At 46.1% G+C, this 22211-nt stretch overlaps 1 protein-coding gene across 20 annotated transcripts in view; it reads left to right on the forward strand.

The window, feature by feature from the left end:
• ttn.2 (titin, tandem duplicate 2) overlaps nucleotides 1-22211 on the forward strand; it is a 228432-nt gene that overhangs the window by 193045 nt on the left and 13176 nt on the right. For all 20 annotated transcript variants that reach the window (XM_089002824.1, XM_089002838.1, XM_089002836.1 and 17 more), the window contains 27 exons: nucleotides 37-333; nucleotides 1576-2163; nucleotides 2943-3245; nucleotides 3334-3630; nucleotides 3703-3990; nucleotides 5109-5408; nucleotides 5489-5640; nucleotides 5724-5874; nucleotides 5956-6255; nucleotides 6339-8105; nucleotides 9130-9423; nucleotides 9500-9787; nucleotides 9880-10179; nucleotides 10254-10588; nucleotides 10668-12399; nucleotides 12482-12784; nucleotides 13416-13727; nucleotides 14415-14705; nucleotides 15523-15822; nucleotides 16914-17055; nucleotides 18435-18598; nucleotides 18708-19010; nucleotides 19081-19362; nucleotides 19443-20036; nucleotides 21111-21401; nucleotides 21481-21780; nucleotides 21883-22185. In XM_089002824.1, the coding sequence (XP_088858950.1) occupies nucleotides 37-333; nucleotides 1576-2163; nucleotides 2943-3245; nucleotides 3334-3630; nucleotides 3703-3990; nucleotides 5109-5408; nucleotides 5489-5640; nucleotides 5724-5874; nucleotides 5956-6255; nucleotides 6339-8105; nucleotides 9130-9423; nucleotides 9500-9787; nucleotides 9880-10179; nucleotides 10254-10588; nucleotides 10668-12399; nucleotides 12482-12784; nucleotides 13416-13727; nucleotides 14415-14705; nucleotides 15523-15822; nucleotides 16914-17055; nucleotides 18435-18598; nucleotides 18708-19010; nucleotides 19081-19362; nucleotides 19443-20036; nucleotides 21111-21401; nucleotides 21481-21780; nucleotides 21883-22185 (10977 nt within the window). The remainder of the gene's footprint in view (nucleotides 1-36; nucleotides 334-1575; nucleotides 2164-2942; nucleotides 3246-3333; nucleotides 3631-3702; nucleotides 3991-5108; nucleotides 5409-5488; nucleotides 5641-5723; nucleotides 5875-5955; nucleotides 6256-6338; nucleotides 8106-9129; nucleotides 9424-9499; nucleotides 9788-9879; nucleotides 10180-10253; nucleotides 10589-10667; nucleotides 12400-12481; nucleotides 12785-13415; nucleotides 13728-14414; nucleotides 14706-15522; nucleotides 15823-16913; nucleotides 17056-18434; nucleotides 18599-18707; nucleotides 19011-19080; nucleotides 19363-19442; nucleotides 20037-21110; nucleotides 21402-21480; nucleotides 21781-21882; nucleotides 22186-22211) is intronic.

Raw genomic sequence — 22211 nt, forward strand, 5'->3', positions numbered from 1 at the left:
ATGAAGTCAGGATAACACAGTGCTTCACTTTTGCAGAAAAACCAAGCCCACCAGCGAAGCTTGCTGTGACTGATGTGACTAAGGAAAGCGTAACCTTGGCTTGGGCCAAACCAGAGCAGAGTGGAGGCAGTAGAATTACGGGATACCTGATGGAGGCGTTGGAAAAAGGCCAGGAGAAGTGGGTCAAGTGTGGCATAACCAAGTACTTGCAATACACAGTGTATGGTCTGAGGGAGAACACGGAGTACTTCTTCAGAGTCCGAGCTGAGAATCACGCTGGATTCAGTGATGTCAAAGAAATGATCAATCCCGTGTTGGTGAAAGACCAACAAGGTATGTGACAGTGACACTTTTTTTAAGTGTGCCAAAACAAACTTGCATGTACAGTGATACCTCGGCTTACGAACACCCTGGCTAATGAAATTTTCTTCTTAGGAACGTTAAATTCACGAGAATTTAATCTTGGCATACAAACTATTTTTCGGGATACACACAGAGCGCCACAATGAGTGATGTGTCGTTCGCGAACGAGCCCGTTCTCCTAACAAGGAAATGGCAGCCGACTATTTTTTGTCCTCTATTCCCCACCCCAGTCTCACTTAAAGCCGCACGTAATTGGTCAAGAACGCAGCAGTGAGATGGGGGGGTGGGGTTACAGAAACACAGAGCTGCAAATAAAATAGATTAAAGCCCCACGTGATTGGTCAAGAACGCAGCAGTGAGACGGGGGGGTTACAGAAACACGGAGCTGCAAATTATAATAGAGAGGCAGATGACACAGAGAGAGTGAGAAAATGGATAGAAAACAGTGAAATTTGGACTCGTTTCAACTTTATTGATAGTGCAAAGGCAGAGTGTAGACTGCAAGGTTAAAATATCCCATCAATCAAGCTCCACAAATAACCCACACAAGCCATCTGTATACTTGATGCAAAAAGCTATCAACCCAGCTAAACAGAACACAATTGATGTGGAACTAGGTAAAATTATCGCAGAGAAAGCACGGCAACTTCACTCGGATAAGGTCAAGAGGCAACCTGAACGTTCATCATCCATTGATGATTTCAAGGCTCGCCACGGATGGTTTGAGAACTTTAAGCGTCGTACAGGGATTCATAGTGTCATTCGTCATGGTGAAGCAGTCAGTTCTGACCACAAAGCTGCCACAGCTTACAAGGAATCAATCCTTAAGATGGCCACTGCATTCCATCAAGCCATCAATTACCATCACGAAGGTAATTAAAACAACTTTATTATACAGTGCAGTTTATTTCTTTCATTACAATACCGTAGCACATTAATTATACATAAAATAAGGTATATTTTGTGTAGTTTTAAGGCTTAGAAAATTAGAAAGTAGAAAATTATGTTTTCTGGGGACCTGGGAACGATTATTCTCCTTTCAATGGTCGCCTATGGGAAATTAATGTTTGGGATACACACTTTCGCTTTACACACTCTGTCTGGGAACCAATTAAGTTCGTGAGCCGAGCTATCATTGTATTTCACAAAGTCCGAGCCATTCCTCGGTTTTGTCTGACATGACATGTCGTGTTTCAAATTTCTTTTCTGAAGAATCTCCTGAGGTCGTGATGAAGAACTTCCCCCACAACACGGTGTATGTCAGAGCTGGCTCCACTCTCAAATGTGAGATTCCCCTGACAGGCAGGCCACTGCCCAAGGTGACTCTTTCCAAGGACAATGTGATACTGAAGTCAACCATGAGGTTCAACTCCGAAGTCACTCCCGACAGCATCAAGATCACGTTGCGCGAGAGCATCGCAGGAGACTCTGGACGTTACGATATTCTGGCTTCCAACTCAAGTGGCACCACCAAGTCTTTTGTCAACATTGTGGTTCTGGACAGGCCCAGTGTTCCACTGGGACCTGTAGAGCTGTTTGACATCACGGAGGACAGCGTGAGTCTGAAGTGGCTTCCGCCCGCCTATGAGGGTGGCAGCCCCATCACAAACTACATCATCCAAAAGAGGGAGACCACCACGGCCAGCTGGACAGACGTCTCCTCTGCTGTGGCTCGCTGCACCATCAAGATCCAGAAGCTTACAACGGGCCTGGAGTACCAGTTCAGGATTATGGCTGAGAACAGATACGGAATCAGCGAGCACCTAGACTCGCCACCCATTGCCATTAGCCTCCCTTACAGTAAGTGGGCATTGTTTTATTTTGGCCTTTCAATGAAGAAGAAAAAGATGAAGGAGATGTAGAAGGCTTGAAAGTGTAAGGTTGGGCAACGGAGAAGGGGGGGATCATTGTATCTATTAGCTATCCATTAGCTAGCTCGATGGCTGGCTGTCAATTGGCTACCTGGTGGCTAGCTGGCTGGTTGGCTGGCTATCTGTTGACTATCTATTAGCTAGCTAGCTAGCTGGCTATCTGTTGGCTATCTGATGGCTGGCTATTTATTGGCTATCTGTTAGCTAGCTGGCTGGCTATCTGTTGGATATCTATTAGCTATCTAGCTGGCTAGTTGGCTGTCTATCTATTGGCCATCTGTTAGCTAGCTGGCTGGCTATCTGTTGGCTATCTGGTAGCTGGCTGGCTGGCTAGTTGGCTGGCTATCTATTGGCTATCTGTTGACTATCTGGCTGGTTAGCTGGCTATCTATTAGCTATCTACTAGCTAGCTAGGTGGCTGGCAAACTAGTAGCTATCTAGTGGCTAGCTGGCTAGTTGTCTGGCTATCTATTGGCTAGCTCGATAGTTGTTTATTTATTTTAGTTTTTCCGGGTTGAGTGAACGCTGGCGTGTGTGGCACCCACAGAAAAACTGATCCAGTGACTGTAAAGTGACCTTGAGAGTTTTGAAAGGCGCTTACAAATGAAATGTATTATTATTATTATTATTATTATTATTATTATTATTATTATTATTATTGCGTGCCTGAGAATGACACCACCCTCATAACTCTTTGTCATCTCGTAGCCTTGCCTGAAGCACCATCCATTCCAGAGGTCACTGCTGTGACCAGGGAGACCATTAGCGTGGCCTGGAAGGAGCCCAAGTCAGACGGCGGCAGTCATGTTTTTGGCTACCATCTCCAGATGAAAGACAAGAACAGCATTCTGTGGCAAAAAGTTAACAGGATGGTTATCCGAGCCACTCACTTTAAGGTCACAAACATTCACGCCGGACTCATTTATGAGTTCAAGGTGGCAGCCGAGAACGCTGCTGGAATCAGTGAATTCAGCAGGGCTTCTGATCCAGTGCTGGCAATTGACGCCTGTGGTAAGTCACAGAGTCTGAAACTTGTTCTTTGTGACTTTTTGCATAGCCGCAGTGTTTTTTTTTATGAGCGCCAAATGTCTTCCGGCAGAACCCCCCTCCAATTTACGCATTAGTGATATCACCAAGAACTCCATCAGCCTGGTCTGGCAGGTGCCTAACTTTGACGGGGGATCCCAGATTACGGGCTACGTGGTGGAGAAGAGAGAAGGAGTCGGTGGCAGGTGGTCCAAGGCAAACCTGACTAACATCAAAGACACACGCTACACCGTGACTGGTCTGATTCAAGATCATACTTACGAGTTTAGGGTAATGGCCAAGAACGCGGTAGGCTCAGTGAGCAATCCTTCCATGACAGCTGGACCTGCCACATGCCTTGACAACTTTGGTACGTAAAACTATATTTGAAAGGTTATACTGCTTGGCACGCATTTTGATAAGATGTATTTCTCCCATTCAGGTGCACCACAAATCGAAATACCGGCAGAGTACTTGAATGAGGTGAAGCATAGGGCAGGATCGGATGTCGAACTCAAGTTCAATGTCACTGCGAAGCCTTCACCAACCATTGAGTGGCTCAAAGATGGAAGAGAACTCAAAGCCGGTCCCCAACTGGCCTTTAAACACACCTTTGAATCCACAACTTTGGTCCTGAGGGACACCTCGCGCCTGAACACTGGTACCTATGAAGTCAAGGTCAAGAACTCCTTGGGTTCAGCCTGTGCGGTTGTCAGATTGCTCATCCAAGGTACTTCAAATCAATTGTCAAATGTACAGCGATACCTCTGCTTACGAATGCCTTGGCTCACAAAGTTTTCGGCTTACGAACGTTAAATTCACGAGAATGTAATCTTGGCATACAAACTATTTTTCGGCGCCACAATGAGTGATGTGTTGTTCGCGAATGAGCCCGTCCTCCTAACAAGGAAACGGCAGCCAACTTTTTTTGTCCTCTATTCCCACCCCTAGTCTTCGGTTAAAGCCGCACATGATTGGTCAAGAATGCAACAGTGAGGGGGGGTTACAGAAACACAGAGCTGCAAATATTAAATAGATAGGTAGACGACAGAGAAAGAGTGAGAAAATGGATAGAAAACAGTGAAATATGGACTCGTTTCAACTTTATTGATAAATTTTGACTCATTTCAACGTTTTTGATAGTTCAAAGGCAGAGTGTAGACTGCAAGGTTAAAATATCCCATCAATCATGCTCCACAAATAACCCGCACAAGCCATCTGTACACTTGATGCAAAAAGCTATCAACCCAGCTAAACAGAACACAATTGATGAGGAACTAGGTAAAATTATCGCTGAGAAAGCATGGCAACTTCACTTGGATATTGTCAAGCGGCAACCTGGAAGTTCGTCATTGGTGATTTCAGGGCTAGCCATGGATGGTTCGACAACTTTCAGCATCTTACAGGGATTCATAGTGTCATTCGTCATGGTGAGGCAGCCAGTTCTGACGATGAAACTGCCAAAGCTTAGGAATCATTCCTCAAGATGGCCACCCCATTCCATCAAGCTATCAACGACCATCACAAAGGTCAATAAAATGACTTTATTACATAGTACAGTTTATTTCTTTAATTACAATCCCACAGAACATTAATTAAATATAAAATAAGGTATATTTTGTGTAGTTTTAACGCTCAGAAAATTAGAAAGTGGAAAATTATATTTTATGGGGACCTGGGAATCGATTATTCTCATTTTAATGGTTTCCTATGGGGAATTAATGTTTGGGATACACACTTTTTGCCTTACACACTCTGTCTGGGAACCAATTAAGTTCGTAAGCCAGGGTATCACTGTAATTATTTTTAGGTCACAATATGAACAATCCCCTTGCTTCCAATTTACAGACAGACCAGGGCCCCCTGCTGGAGAGATCCAGTTTAAGAAGGTGACCGCCGACAACATCACCATCATGTGGTCTCCTCCTGCTGACGAGGCCGGTGCCATGGTGACGCACTACATTGTGGAAAAGAGGGAGACCAGCAGAGTCATGTGGTCCATCATCTCGGAGAAACTTGTTGATTGCATTGTCAACGTGTCCAGGCTCATCCAGGGCAACGAATATATCTTCAGAGTCCGCGGGGTCAACAAATATGGCATCGGTGACCCTCTGGAATCTATGCCCGTCATCGCCAAGAATGCTTTTGGTCCGAAAACCGAATTTAAAAAACGATGCATGACTTGTGACCCCTACCGTGTATAAGAACCATTGTGTTCGTTTTGACAGTTCCTCCCAGTGAGCCATCCAAACCTCAAGTCTCCATGATCACCAGATCAACCATGACAGTGATTTGGGAGAGACCAGCTCTGAACGGAGGCAGCGACATTGACGGTTATTACCTGGAGAAGAGAGAAAAAAAGAGTCTCCAGTGGTTCAAGGTTGGTTTGCGGAAAACGATAAGACACTTTTCATCACTCGTAACAGCTGGAAAGCTAATGCCCGACTGTGCTTCATTATTCAGGTGGTGAAAGGCACCATCAGAGACACCAGGCAAAAGGTCACCGGCCTTGTGGAGAACAACGAATACCAGTACAGAGTATGCGCTGTCAACAAGGCCGGAGCAGGAAACTACTCCGAGGCCTCCGAATTGTACAAGGCCTATGATCCTATAGGTATATATTTGCTCTCCCTGTGACATGTTCGACAAATGCCTTTCCACCACCATAGGTATCGGATGCTTTGTTTCCCATTAGATCTTCCTGGGGAGCCATCCAAATTGCGTGTGGAGGACTCCACAAAGACCTCCATCACTCTTGGATGGGAGAAGCCTGTGTACGATGGTGGCAGCGAGATCACACACTATATTTTGGAGCAAATGAACACAGAGGAGCGGGAGTGGACCATAGTCAACCCCCAGGTTCAGACCTGCGAGTATGTGGTTTCTCACCTCAAACCAGCAACCTACTACTTCTTCAGAGTTTCCGCTGTCAATTGCATGGGCAAAGGAGAAGATATAAAGATGTACCAGCCTGTGCAAGCCAAGGATATCTTGGGTTTGTACATTCTCCAAAAGAAAACCATCAGAGTATGAAGTTGACTAGTTGTCAAATCTTTGTGTGAATTTCTCTACCAACAGAGGAGGCTGACGTGGACTTGGATATTCCCATGACCACCCAATATACCGTCCGAGCAGGGCGCGACGTAGAGGTATTCATTCCTCTGAAAGGACGCCCCACCCCTGGTGTCACTTGGCGTCGTGGTGAACGCAACATTGCAGCCGACACGCGCTACAACATCACCAGCACAGAGCGCTCCACCACCCTTCTAATTCCCAAGGTCACTCGCGACGACTGCGGCAAGTACCTGCTGGAGATTGAGAATGGCGTAGGAGAGCCAAAGATCATCACAGTTTCCCTCAAGGTCCTTGACAGTCCGTCCACTTGCCAAAAATTATTGGTTAAAAATGTGACCAGAGGAAAATTGACTCTGAGTTGGGAGGCTCCTCTCATTGATGGCGGTTCACCAATCACTAAATACATTGTCGAGAAGAAGGGCTCCACCATGAAAGCCTACCAAATGGTCACAGACAAGTGCACCAGTACGAGCTTCAAAGTGTCGAACCTGGAGGAGGACATTGCTTATTTCTTCCGCGTATCAGCTGAAAACGAGTTTGGTGTGGGTGAGACCTACGAGACCTCGGAGCCTGTCAGAGCCACTGAGACCCCTGGTGCGGTTAAAGACCTGGTCATGCTGGACTCCACAAGGTCCTCCGTCACACTGCAGTGGGCCAGACCCGACCATGATGGCGGCAGCCACATCTCTGAGTACGTAATTGAGAAAAGAAATGAGAACAATGTCAGCTGGACTTTTGCTACAACTTGTAAGCACTGTACATGTGAAGTGGTCGGTCTAGAAGAGGATTCTGAGATGAACTTCAGGGTCTATGCAAAGAATGAGAAGGGCACCAGTGACTTCTCACAGATTGGCCCAATCACAGTTATGGATTTCATCATTCCACCCGAGGCGTGCCTCGATGACTACCCTAATGGAGAGCTAGCTGTTCGTGTCGGTCAGAACATCCACATTGAGCTCCCCTTCAAGGGAAAACCCAGGCCTGCCATCAGTTGGCTGAAAGACAATTTGCCTCTTAAGGAAAGTGAGAAGATCCGCTTCAGGACCACTGACAACAAGACCGCTGTTACAGTTAGAGGTGCCCAAAAGGCACATGCAGGCCAGTATACTTTAGCTCTAGACAACAGAACGGTAAAGAACTACTTTGACGTTGAGGTAACCGTTCTTGGGCCCCCCTCTGTGCCCATTGGTCCGATCCACTTTGATGAGATCAAGGCCCAGAATATTATCATCTCTTGGAATGAGCCCAAAGACAACGGAGGGGGTGAGATTACTTGCTACAGTGTGGAGAAGCGCGAGACTTCCCAGGCCAATTGGAAGATGGTCTGCTCAAGTGTGGTCAGAACATCCTTCAAGGTTCCAAACCTGGTGAAGGGAACCGTGTACCAGTTCAGAGTACGTGCAGAGAATAAATACGGAGTCAGTGATCCACTCATCTCCACAGAGGTACTTGCTCAGCATCAATACAAACCTCCCGGTGCTCCTGGAAAGCCAGTTGCCTACAACGTGACCAGCGATGGCGTGACCATTCGGTGGGAAGCTCCAGGGTTTGATGGGGGATCCCCCATTCTTGGCTACCACGTCGAGAAAAAAGACAGGAATAGTCTTCTGTGGCAGAAGGTGAACTCCACCATCATCTCCAATAAAGAGTACAGGATTATCAGTCTTTTGGAGGGTCTCGAGTACTCTTTCAGAGTCTTTGCAGAGAACAATGCCGGACTCAGCCCTGTTAGCGAACAAAGCAAACACACGCTCACGATCTCCCCCGTTGGTAAGTACTGGTGACCTGCACGCTCATAATTGTACAGTGATACCTCAGCTTACGAACGCTTTAGCTAACAAACATTTCGCCTTACGAACGTTAAATTGGCGAGACTAGAATCTTGGCATATGAACGAGTTTTCGGGAAACAGACGGAGCGCCGCAATGAGTGATGTGTCGTTCGCGAACGAGCCGCTTATTGGAGCTCCTGAAATGGCAGCAGGCTTTTTTCCCTCTAATCCCTGCCCCCAGTCTTCGGTTAAAGCCGCACGTGATCCGTGGTAGAGGAGGGCGGGGACACATGCAGCAGTGAGCGGGGGAGGGGTTACAGAAACACATGCACACACGAAAGGGAGATGACAGACCTTGAAACCAAAAAACAAGTGGAAAAAAAACAAAGTGAAATGGTGAGACAATGGATAGAAAAGAGTAAAATTTGGACTCGTTTCAACTTTCTTGACAGTTCAATGGCAAAGTGTAGACTGCAAGGTTAAAATATCCCATCAGTCAGGCTCCACAAAGAACCCACACAAGCCATCTGTACAATTTGAACAGAACATACAAGCAAGGGAACCAGCTATGAATGAAATTTCTAGTGTGTCTGCCTGCATCTGTTGCTATTGCAATATCACAACCTCTAAGATGTACAACCCAGAGCTCCTTGAGACACTTTGTACAAAACGCTATCCATTCCATCAAGCCATCAACGACCATCACAAAGGTCAATAAAACGACTTTATTAGACAGTCCAGTTTATTTCTTTTATTACAATGCCATCACACACTTATTATACATAAAATATGTTATATTGTGTGTAGTTTTAAGGCTTATTTAGTTGAAAGTGTTGTTTTATGGGGACCTGGGAACGGATTATTCTCATTTTAATGGTTCCCTATGGGAAATTAATGATTGGAATACACACTTTTCGACTGACACACACTTTCTGGGAACCAATTAAGTTAATAAGCCAAGATATCACTGTATTTGTTCTTCGAAGTCATGCTTGACCTGACATTTTGAGAAATCCTCTTTAGATCCACCTGGCACCCCAGTCTGCATTGACGTGACTCGGGACTCTGTCACCTTAAAATGGGACATCCCCAAGCGAGACGGCGGGAGTAAGATTGTGGCCTACAGCGTTGACAGGCGCCAAGGCAGAGGGAAATGGCTACGCTGCAACTTTATTGATATCAATGAGACCCAATTCACTGTGACTGGTCTGTCCGCCGGAGACAGGTTTGAATTTAGGGTGGTCGCCCGGAATGCTGTGGGCACTGTCAGCCCCCCATCCAACTCCTCAGGATACATCATGACCAAGGATGAGAGCGGTATACATTCTTGTTTGTAAAAAAAAAGGATTTTTAGTTTACAAATGCTAACCAGCTCTTTTTTTGAAATTTGCAGTCCCTCCAGAGATCAATTGGTGCTCTGATCAGAAGCTGTCACTGAAGGCTGGAGACAACATCAAGCTTAGCTGTAACATCTCCGGTCGTCCAGTACCACAAGTTGTGTGGTACAAGGATGGAAAAGAGATTGACAAGAGGACTATGATTGATATCGACATTACAGCTGGTATTGGTATCAGCTGCCTATTTGTTCGCGAAGCCGACAGGAACCACCGTGGCGTCTACACTGTGGAGGCCAAGAACAGCTCTGGTGCCAAGAAAGCTGACGTCACAGTCAGAGTACATGGTAACTATATTCTCAGGGTGACGTTCCCAATGACAACTGCACCCTCTGATTGATCCATTTTTGAAGGATTTACCCATTCGATGTCTTCTCAGATACTCCTGGACCAGTTGAGGGTCCTATCCGTTTTACCGGCATCACTGGCGAAAAGTGCTCAGTCTGGTGGAAACCTCCGGAAAATGACGGTTGCGCTGCTATCACCCACTATGTTGTCGAGAAGAGGGAGACGTCTCGGCTTTCCTGGGCATTGGTCAACTCTAAGTGTGAAGCCTGCTCTTTCAGCGCCACCAACCTCATTAAGGGCAATGAGTACCAGTTTAGAATTTCTGCTGTCAACAAGTTTGGTGTTGGCAAACCACTGGACTCTTTGCCGTTCGTTGCAAAGATGCAATACAGTAAGTCTGCTTGAAAGACTTTTTGTGTCGTTGGTACCTCGTGTCAACCGGTTTATGTCTATGCCTGTTTACAGCTGTGCCTGAGGCACCTGGTACGCCCGATTCTACGCATCTGACCGGCAACAGCATCACCTTGTGCTGGACCAGGCCTAGGTCAGATGGGGGCAACGAGATCAAACACTATATCTTGGAGAGACGTGAGAAGAAGAGTCTGCGCTGGGTGAAGGTCTCTGCCAAAAGGCCCATCACAGAGCTCAGACACAGAGTCGCCAACCTTACAGAGGGCAATGAGTATGAGTTCCGCGTCATGGCTGAGAACGGCGCCGGTATTGGGCCAGCCAGTGGTACATCCAGGCTCTTTAAATGCAGAGAGCCGACCAGTTCTCCCAGTGCTCCCACACTGATCAAGGTTGGTTGGCATCGAGACCGTAAAGAGACCCCAGATGTCAGCATGAATAAAGCATAACTGTCCTCTGTGCGTCCATCAGGTTATTGACTCCACCAAATCCTCTGTGACCCTGGAATGGACGAAGCCTGTCTTTGATGGTGGCCTACCGATCATTGGCTACAATATTGACATGTGCAAGGCCAGTCTTGAAGAGTGGCATAGAGTTAACAGCCAGACCTGCATTCACAACCGTTACACCGCCAAGGGACTAGTTGCCGGTGAACTTTATAAGTTTAGGATCAACGCTGTGAATGGGTCTGGGGAAGGGGAATCATCCGTGATGCCCAATGCTGTGCAGGCTCTAGATAGGCTAACATCCCCCGAGTTTGACATCGATGCCAACTTCAAGCAGACGCATACAGTGAAAAATGGCGGCACCATCTCCCTTCACGTGGCATTCCGAGGCAAACCAACTCCTCTGCCCACCTGGTCTCGCGTGGATGGCGAACTGCCGGTGATGGCCGATATCAGCAGCACTGATTCCCACTCGACACTGACCATTGAGGGCTGCACGCGCTACGAGGCTGGCAAATACACACTCTCCCTTGAAAACAACAGCGGGCGCAAGTCCATTACATTTACCGTGAAAGTCCTGGACACCCCAGGACCTCCGGGCGCCTTCACATTCAAGGATGTCACACGTGGGGCCTTAACCATGATGTGGGATGCCCCGAGCAATGACGGTGGCTCGCGTATCCAACATTATATTGTGGACAAGCGTGAGGCCAGCCGCCTCGCGTGGCAAGAGGTCAGCACCAAGTGCTCCCGCCAGATGATCAGGGTAACAGGTCTGGATACAGGTGTATCATACCTCTTCAGAGTGATCGCAGTTAACCAGTATGGCCAGGGGGAGCCTCACGAGATGACTGACCCCATCATGGCAACAGAAGAACCCGCTCCGCCAAAGAGAGTAGACGTTGTGGACACCAGTAGTTCCACAGCTTCACTGGTGTGGCTGAAGCCTGAGCATGACGGTGGTAGTCACATCACAGGGTACATAGTGGAGTTCCGAGCCGAGGACAAACAGTCCTGGTCTGTTGCTGGGGAGACGAAATCCCTTAAGATGCTCATAGAAGGTCTGATTGATAACACACAGTACGAATTTCGAGTCAAGGCCAAGAATGACGCCGGCATTAGTGAACCTCAGGCAACTTTAACCTCCGTGCTCATCAAAGAACCTCGCACAGAACCCACCGCCGATCTCAGCGGCATCACCAACCAGCTCATCAGCTGCAAGACCTCCAATACTTTCAGCATTGACATTCCCATCAGCGGCAGGCCAACACCAAAAGTCACGTGGAGGCTGGAAGAGATGAAATTGAAGGAGACAGACAGAGTCTCCATCAAGAACACCAAAGAGAGAACCACTCTGGTGGTGAAAGACAGCAAGAGAAGTGACAGCGGCAAATACTACCTGACTCTAGAGAACGCTGCTGGAGCCAAGACCTTTACTGTGACAGTGATGGTGGTTGGAAGACCTAGCCCTCCCACAGGCCCTGTGGCGGTTTCCGGTGTGTCCTCTGACTCCTGCTCACTGTCCTGGTCTGAGCCCTCGGACGATGGCGGCACAGAAATCAGCAACTACATTGTTGAGAAGCGTGAGTCGGGTTCAGCCTCATGGCAAGTGGTCAACTCAAGCGTGAAGAGAACCACCATCAAGGTCACTCATCTGACCAAGTACCTGGAATACACATTCAGAGTGTGCGCCGAAAACAAGTTTGGAGTCAGCAAGTCGATTGAGTCTGTTGCTGTGGTCATTGAACATCCTTTCGGTATGTTTTGGACATGTCTGTATCTATGCCCTAAAACTGTATTTTTGGTAAAATCACTATTCTTCTTGATTACACCCTGCAGTTCCTCCAAGTCCCCCTTCTCGTCCGGATGTAGTGACCGTGTCTGCCAATGCCATCAGCATCAAATGGGATGTGCCCTACGCTGATGGCGGTAGCATGGTGACTGGTTACTGGATTGAGAAGAAAGAGCGGAATACAATCCTGTGGGTGAGGGAGAACAAGCTCCCTTGTCTGGATTGTCACTACAAGGTGTCCAGCCTGATTGAAGGTCTGGAATACCAGTTTAGAGTCTATGCCATGAACCTTGCTGGAATTAGTAAGGCCAGTGAAGCCTCCAGACCAGTGGTAGCACACAACCCCGTTGGTGAGTGGTTTGCTAATCTCACTATCTAGGTATCTATCTAGCTGGCTACCTTGCTACATATCTATTTGCTAACTAGCTATCTAGCTGGCTACCTAACTAGCTATCAATTTGCTATCTATATGCTATCTATTAGCTACCTCACTAGCTATCTATCTATTAGTTATCTATTAGCTCGGTAAACTCGCTATCTAGCTGGGTATCTAGCTAGCTGGCTACCTTGCTAAATATCTATTTGATATCTATTTGCTAACTACCTATCTAGCTGGCTACCTAACTAGCTATCTATTTGCTATCTATATGCTATCTATGAGCTATCTAGCTAGCTAGCTATTTATCTATTAGCTAGGTAATCTCGCTATCTAGCTATCTATCTAGCTGGCTACCTTGCTCCATATTTATTTGATGTCTATTTGCTAACTAGTTATTTAGCTGGCTACCTAACTAGCTATCTATTTGCCATCTATATGCGATCTATTAGCTATCTATCTAGCTATCTATTACTTATCTATTAGCTCGGTAATCTCGCTATCTAGCTGGCTATCTAGCTATCTATCTAGCTGGCTACCTAACTAGCTATCTATATGCTATCTATTAGCTATATGTTAACATATCCTCCTGCTCCTCTCCTCAGATCCACCTGGTCACCCTCAGGTGACAGACATCACTCGCTCCTCCGTGTCCTTGTGTTGGACCGTGCCCATCAATGACGGTGGCAGCAACATCGTCGGCTACGTGGTGGAGAGGAAAGTCTATAGTACTGACGAATGGGACGACAACCGCTGGCTCAAGTGCAACTACACCACCATAACTGAGAACTACTTCACTGTCACCAACCTGGGAGAGGGAGAAACCTTCCAATATCGCATCATTGCCAAAAACGCCGCTGGGGTCCACAGCGTACCCTCCGCATCCACCGGACCCGTGACTTGCAAGGACGAATACTGTAAATACCAAACTGAATTGATTTTGTGGTTTTCGTGGGCTACCACAGTTGCAGTAATTTCGGACTTAAAGGACAACCGACAGCATTTTTTTGTTTCCTAACTGACATCAGAAAAACGTTTTATTGCATTTAAAATAGCCAAAGCACGCAGGCTGATATTTTTAGTCAAATGCAAAACACCAATAAAAATGACTTAAAGTTGTGTAAAACTGCCACAAATAAGCTCGAAACTGGGGAGTCTCGCCCCTTGTTCATGACATCAATTTAGGATTGGCCCACCCACAAACTGCCTTGTTCCAGAATCAAAACAATGGCTTCAGCCAGTTCAGATTCGGAAAAAAGATCCTTTCTTGTTGTTATGAATATGATTCAAATAGTTCTGAAGAAGAAAGCATAAATGTTTGCAATTGATTAAAGAAGTCCTTCCGTATCAATTCGAGCCATCTGCAATCGATGAAACCGGTGAAGGAGATCTGAACTCCGATGTAGCAGCCCAGAAAATGCACAAGATGGCGCACAAGCGGCTTTCGTCCAGTATATGAAGCCGCTTATAAGAGCTGACCTTCGGTTAAAGCCGCCCGTGATTGGTTAAAATCCGTGGTAGAATACAGGGTTTTACGTACACATACAAAACAGACAGCAGAGTAGCTTTTAATGTACCGTGAAATTGTTTTTGTCCTTCTTCAGCTCCTCCTCGAGCCGATTTGGACAGCAAGTTGATTGGCGAGACTATCATTGTCACTGCCGGCTCCGACCTTGTCCTGGACGGTGCAGTGGGTGGTAAACCGGAACCCAGCGTTTACTGGTCCAAGGGTGACAGTATCCTGGAGCTGGGTGAAAAGTACTCGCTGACTTACACAAGCACCAGAGCAATGGCTGTCATCAAGAACTGTGACAGATTTGACAGCGGCAAATACATTCTGACCGTCAAGAATGTGAACGGAGTCAAGATGGCTTCCGTCAACGTTAAAGTCCTGGGTCAGTTGATGAAATCTGAACCGTAACAGGCTTCTTATTGTGGACTTTAGATATAAGCTATTGCCTACTAATTGGCGGTGTTGGGCTTATGGCTATCTTTTAGCTATCTATTAGCTATCTGGCTAGCTATCTGGCTATCTATTAGTTATCTTTCCAGCCAGCTAGCTATTAGCAATCTATTGGTTATCTAGCTAGTTAGCTGGCTATCTATTGGCTACCTAGCTAGTTAGCTGGGTATCTATTAGCTAGCTTGCTATAATAATAATACATTTGATTTCTAAGCGCCTTTAAAAACTCTCAAGGTCACTTTACAGTCACAGGATAAAGTTTTTCTGTGGGTGAGCAGCGCCAGCCACACACGCCAGTGTTCACTCAACCCTGAAGTAACTCAAATAGATAGAAAGCTAGCTAGCTAATGGATAGCAAAACAATAGTTAATAGATAGCCAGATAGCCAACAGCTAGCCAGCTAGATAGTTTACAGCTAGACAGCTAATAGTTAGCTAGATAGCTAATAGATAGCAAATAAATAACGAATAGATAGCCAGATAGCCAACAGCTAGGCAGCTTCCAGCTAGACAGGTATTAGCTAGCCAGCTAGCTAATGGATAGCTAATAGATAGCCACATTAGCTATCTTGCTGGCTGGCTATCTCATAGCTTTCTAAAGATCTAAAAGTGACCTTGAGAGTTTTGAAGGGTGCTTAGAAATCAAATGAAATGTATTACCGGTACTATTATTATTATTATTATTATTATTATTATTATCGTACAAGCTAATGTATCAAAGTCACAATTCTATCTTTCCGTGTCTCCCAGACACTCCCGGGCCTCCAGCTGATAAGATCGTGATCAGCAGAGTAACAGAGGAGAAGTGCACCGTGGCCTGGAAGATCCCCCTGGAAGATGGAGGCGACATTGTCAGCCATTACATCGTGGAGCGCCGGGAGACCAGTCGCCTCAACTGGGTCATCGTGGAGACGGAGTGCAAGAGTTTGTCCTGTGTCAGTACCCGACTAATCAAGGGAAACGAGTACATCTTCCGAGTGCGGGGAGTCAACAAGTATGGACCAGGTGTTCCACTGGAATCTGAGCCAGTCATAGCCAGGAATGCTTACAGTAAGAGATTTACGTCCTATTTTCTTCAAAACTCACAGGACGCATTAAAATCAACAGATGCGCTTTGTACATGGTCATTACACTGATATATTAAGTACAGTGATACCTCAGCTTACGAACTTAATTGGTTCCCAGAAAGTGTGTGTAAGGCCAAAAGTTTGTCTTCTAAACATTTATTTCCCATAAGAAACCATTAAAATGAGAAGAATCCATTCTCAGGTCTCACGATAAAAGATAATTTTCTACGAAATAAGCCTTAAAACTATACAATTTACACCTTATTTTTTGTAGGATAAATGTGCTATTGTATTGTCATTAAAGAAATACACTGTACTGTATAATATAATCGTTCTATTTACCTTTGAGATGGTCATTGACGAACTTCCAGCTTGCTTCTTGATGATATCCGAGTGAAGTTGACGTGCTTTCTCGGCGATAATACCCTCACTCGTACTGTCCCCTGATAGCTGCTTTTCGTTCATCCAAATCAACAGACGTTTTTCAACCTCTTCTATTGCCTGAGACCGTTGCTTCGACAACAGATAAACACCCTTAGCCACACGTAGCAAATTGCCGTACTGGTACTGCGACGCTAAGTCACAGAAACGCATTCCTCGATGATCTACGTCTTTTGCCCGACTGTCAATTTGTTTTGTGTCCTTTTCGGCTGAACACTAGCCTGTGGTGAGGTCTGTTTCGGTCCAATAATAGCAAAAGTACTCCACTCGAAAACAAACCACATCCGCACTCAAAGAAAGACGGTGACGAAAACTAGTCCGCCAGCTACCGTGGTGCTCCATGTGGTTGTGTTTGTTTGCCGAAAACTAGTTTGGATGCCAAGATTATATTCTCGCAAATTTAATATTCATAAGGTGAAAAGTTTGTAAGCTAAAGCGTTTGTAAGCCTAGGTATCACTAGATATATATATATATATACTTGTTTCCCGAAAGTCTGTAGCGAGTGGAGTCTCATGAGTCCCAAACTCCTCATACCGAGTTATGCGACCTCAGTTCAAAAGGCCTTCCTGTAAAAGATGGACAGACGTTCATGTTTGTGAATGTAACCCTGACTTGATTTGTCCGTATTTCAGCGTTGCCATCGCCACCGGGCACACCGGATGCCACAGCCGTGGGCAAGGAACACGTCATTATCGAGTGGCTGAAACCGGAAAGCGATGGAGGCAGCGAGATCAAGAATTACCTTGTGGACAAACGGGAGAAGAATAGCTCCAGGTTTGAGCAATTTTCTCATCTGCAAAAAGCTTTCTATCCGAGTTACTTCCGGGTTCAGTGAAGGCCTGGCTAGCTATCTGTTAGCTATTTATTAGCTAGTTAGCTTTCTATCTGAGTTACTTCCGGGTTGAATGAAGGCCTAACTAGCTGTCTGTTAGCTGTCTATTAGCTAGCTAGCTTTCTATCCGTGTTACTTCCGGGTTGAGTGAAGGCCTGGCTAGCTATCTGTTAGCTTTCTATTCGTTAGCTAGCTTTCTATCTGAGTTACTTCCGGATTGAGTGAAGGCCTCGTTAGCTATCTGTTAACTATCTATTAGCTAGCTAGTGTTCTATCTGAGTTACTTCCGGGTTGAGTGAAGACCTAACTAGCTATCTGTTAGCTATCTATTAGCTAGCTAGCTTTCTATCTGAGTTACTTCCGGGTTGAGTGAAATCTTTGCTAGCTATCTGTTAGTTATCTATTAAGTAGTTAGCTTTCTATCAGAGTCACTTCCGGGTTGAGTGAACTCTGGCGAGTGTGGCTGCCACTGCTCACCCACAGAAATACTTATCCTGTGACTATAAAGTGACCTTAAGAGTTTTGAAAGGCGCTTATAAATGAAATGTATTTTATTTTTATTATTATTATTATTATTATTATTATTATTAAATATGGAATATCAAGGCAAAAATGTCAAGTAATTATAAAAGAGGACAGAGCGCTAAAAACAGAAGTCTTTAGGAAGGCCACGCACACTGACCAATACTTACTTTTTGAATCTAACCACCCTCTACAACACAAACTAGAAGTTATAAGAACCCTCCAGCATAGGGCTAAACTAATATCAACAAGTGTCGAAGGTAGAGAAAAGGAGTCAAAACATGTCAGGAGAGCCCTCACAAACTGTGGTTATCCTCAGTGGTCTTTTAACAAATGTCAAAAGAAAAGAATAGGGAATGAAACCAAAAATTCTGAAGATAATAAAAAGAGAGAAGTAGGAGTACCTTACATTGCAGTGGTTTCTGAAAAACTACGAGTCCTTTGGCAACACAAAATTCCAACTTATTTCAAACCAATAAACACTTTAAGGCTAAAATGAGTGCATCCAAAGGATAGGCTGCCAAATGAAAAACAAAGTCATGTCGTTTATTCAATACATTAAAATGAAACTTGTAAAGAGCAATACATTGGGGAGACGGCTGAAGTCTCCCCAATGTATTGCTGTACATATTAATGTACTTGTTCTATGCCCTAATTCAAAGTTTTGATGGTTCCTACTTTAATTTTACAAAGTCAAAGTTTCGTATCCTATTGTCGGATAGATTATTAGATTATTTTATTCCAGTTTTTCCAGCTTCATTCTACCTGTTCATGATGCATGCTCTTTCTCGGCAATCAGGTGGACACGGGTCAATAAGACACACACCATCTACGATACCCGCCTCAAGATCACGGGGCTGCTGGAGGGAAGCGAATACCAGTTCAGAGTGACGGCAGTCAATGCGGCGGGAGACAGCCAGCCCAGCGACGCCTCACCTTATATCCTCCTCAGAGATCCCACCTGTGAGAAGATTTCATTGCTTGATTTTTAGATATAAAGTACCAATCCATGGCGACGTTGGGGTACTGGTACTTTGGTGCATTCAAACTTCTACCTTGCATCCCTTCGTAGACACCCCAGCTCCCCCATCGGCACCTCGCATCACAGACACAACCAAGCACAGCGTCAGCATGACTTGGACCAGACCCATGTACGACGGCGGCTCAGATGTCACCGGCTATGTGGTGGAAATCTTGGAGGACGGTTCTGAGCAGTGGTACCGTGCCACGGCCAAGCCACTCAAGACCAACGCGTATCTAGCCGGCGGTCTTGTTGCCAATAAGAAATACAGGTTCAGGGTGGCGGCTGTCAACAGCAACGGCACCGGAGAGTTCAGTGAACCCAGCGCTGAGATCGAGCCCCTTGAGAGAATCGGTAAGTCCTGCTCCGGAGGGCTTCATTCATAACGCGACCTCCTGACTCTGATGGCACTGCCTCCTCCCAGAAATGCCCGACCTGGAATTGGATGAGGACCTGAAGAAGACTGTATGTCTTCGTGCTGGCGGAACACTACGACTTTTTGTGACTGTTAGCGGGCGCCCGACTCCAGTTGTGTCCTGGAGGAAGACGGGTGTGGAGCTGCAGAGCCGTGGCTTCATCGAGACCACAGACAGCTACACCATGTTGATAGTAGAGAAGGTTGACCGATATGACTCTGGAAAATACATTGTGGAGGCGGAGAACCCATCAGGCAAAAAGTCCGCAACCGTCCTGGTCAAAGTATACGGTAGGAGAACATCCAAACATTGTGGCGTAGCAGCTTTAAAACTGCATTGTAATTTATTGTTTGCTGCTCACTTCCCGCAGACACTCCTGGTCCTCCAGCTTCTGTTAAAGTGAAGGACTATACCAAGGAGTCGGTTGTCATCACCTGGGATGTCCCCAGTATTGACGGCGGCGCTCACGTCAGCAACTACATCATAGAGAAACGAGAAGCCAGCATGAAGTCTTACAAGACTGTCACCACAGAGTGTAGAAAAACCCTGTACAGGATCACCGGTCTGGAGGAGGGTGCACACTACTTCTTCAGAGTACTACCCGAGAACATCTATGGCATTGGTGAGCCCTGCGAGACGGCTGAGGCTGTGCTGGTATGCGAAGTGCCATCAGTGCCTCTGAGCCTACAGATCAGTGACATCACAAAGTCTTCTGTCACCTTGCGCTGGGAGAAACCCATGCATGAAGGCGGCAGCAGATTGATGGGCTATATTATCGAAGCCTGCAGGGTGTCTACAGACAGGTGGACCACAGTTGCCACCCTCAAAGCCTCAACTTCTCAATACACTATCCAGTCTCTAACAGAGAAGGACCAGTACTTTTTTAGGATCCGAGCCTTTAACAGCAGAGGAAGTGGTGAGGCCATGGACATTGTCACTCCCGTCACTATCCAGGAAATTAAAGGTAAGAGTAAGACTGCCAAGAGACGCATGTTTTAGCAAGTACAGTGATACCTTGGCTTACGAACTTCATTGGTTCCCAGAAAGTGTGTTAAGGTGAAAAGTTTGTCTTCCAAACATTCATTTCTCATAGGAAACCATTAAAATGAGAATGATCCGTTCCCAGGTCCCCATAAAAAATAATTTTCAACTAAATAAGCCTTAAAACTACACAAAATATACCTCATTTTTTGTGTAATAAATGTGCTATTGTATTGTAATTAAAGAAATAAACTGTACTGTATAATAAAGTCATTTTATTGACCTTTGTGATGGTCGTTGATGGCTTGATGGAATGGATAGTTTTTTTTGCAAAGAGTGACTCAAGGAGATCTGGGTTGCACATCTTGGGAGTTGTGATATTGCAACAGCAACCGATGCAGGCAGACACACTAGAAACATCATTAATAGCTGGTTCCGTTGTTTGTATGTTCTCTTCAAATTGTACAGATGGCTTGTGGTGGTTATTTGTGGAGCCTGATTGATGGGATATTTTAACCTTGCAGTCTACACTCTGCCTTTGAATTATCCAAAAAGTTGAAACAAATCCAAATTTCACTGTGTTTTCTATCCATTTTCTCACCTTTCACTTTTTTTTTGCTTTAGTTTTTTTTTGTTTCAAGCTCTGTCATCTGACTTTCCTGTGTCATGTGCTCATAATCGAACCCCTCCCCCCGTTCACTGCTGCTTGTATCTTGCTGCGTGTGTCCCCTCCACTACCACGGATCTTGACCAATCAAGTGCGGCTTTATCTGAAGACTGGGTGTGGGGAATAGAGGGAAAAAAGTTGGCTGCCATATTCGGCTCCTTGTTAGGAGCTTAAAGAAACGGCTCGTTTGCAAACGACACATCACTCATTGTGGCGCTCTGTGTATTTCCCGAAAGCCAGTTCGTATGCCAAGATTAGATTCTGGCGAATGTAACGTTCGTAAGGCGAAAATTTTGTTAGCTAAAGCGTTCATAAGCCGAGGTATCACTGTACAAAACAAATTCATCATTTGACCTGAGGTGTCCGTGCCATCTCTGTGCTCGTCTACAGTGATACCAAAGATCGACCTGACCAGCATCCCTCAGAAGATAGTCTATGTCCCCCGTGGTAAACCCATTGATCTCAACTTGCCCATTATGGCCAAACCGCAACCTGTCTGCTCCTGGTTCTTTGATGGCACTCAGCTGAAGGACAGCCTGGAGCGCATCAAAATTGAAAGCAACGGCAAACATACCCATCTCGTCATCCGCGAGACCACCATCAACGACACCGGAGACTACATGCTGGAGGTTAAGAACGCCATTGGTGTGGCGACTGAAGTTATCAAAGTCGTCATCCTCGGTATGGGCAAGGACACCACACTGATTTTCAAGTAGTTCCCATGTGAGATCTGGACACTGCTCTTCATGTACTTTTTCAGACAAGCCCGGTGTGCCAATCGGGCCTATGAAGATCGTGGAGGTTGATGGCCTATCGGTGACGGTTAGCTGGGAATCTCCAGAGAAGGATGGCGGCGCTAACATCAGTGGATATGTTGTGGAACAGCGCGATGCTCATCGCCCTGGTTGGATCACCGTTTCCGAATCGGTGACCCGGCCATATTTCAAGTTCACCAGACTCTCTGAGGGAACCGAGTATGTGTTCCGTGCCGCTGCCATGAACCGCTTCGGCGTTGGATCTTTCCTGCAGTCGGAGGTGGTGGAATGCAGGAGTGTCGAGAGTGAGTCCACATTTCAAATTGACCACAGCGTGTAGGCACCCCAGCAATGTTGCCTGAAAGCTATGGTTTTCCTCCTAATCTATCCGTTGTCACCTTGCACAGCCATCCCGGGACCTCCCAGCAAACCGGAGGTGTTTGATGTCACTCGCGAGGGCATGACCGTGACATGGCACCCGCCGGAGGACAATGGTGGCTCCACCATTGCCGGTTATATTATTGAGCGCAAGGAGCCTCGTTCAGAAAGATGGCTGAGGATCAACAAGAACCCAGTGACCATGACTCGGTACCGCTCTTCTGGTCTGATCGAAGGCCTGGAGTATGAATACCGCATCACCGCCATTAACTCCAGAGGAAATGGCAAACCCAGTGAGACCTCTGCTGCCACTGCAGCCATAGACCCCATAGGTACACGACTGAAGTTTATCTAAAGA

The sequence above is a fragment of the Hippocampus bargibanti genome, linkage group LG08 (assembly GCF_051943395.1).
Source record: "Hippocampus bargibanti isolate YZ-2025 linkage group LG08, ASM5194339v1, whole genome shotgun sequence".
NCBI classification, from domain to species: domain Eukaryota; kingdom Metazoa; phylum Chordata; class Actinopteri; order Syngnathiformes; family Syngnathidae; genus Hippocampus; species Hippocampus bargibanti.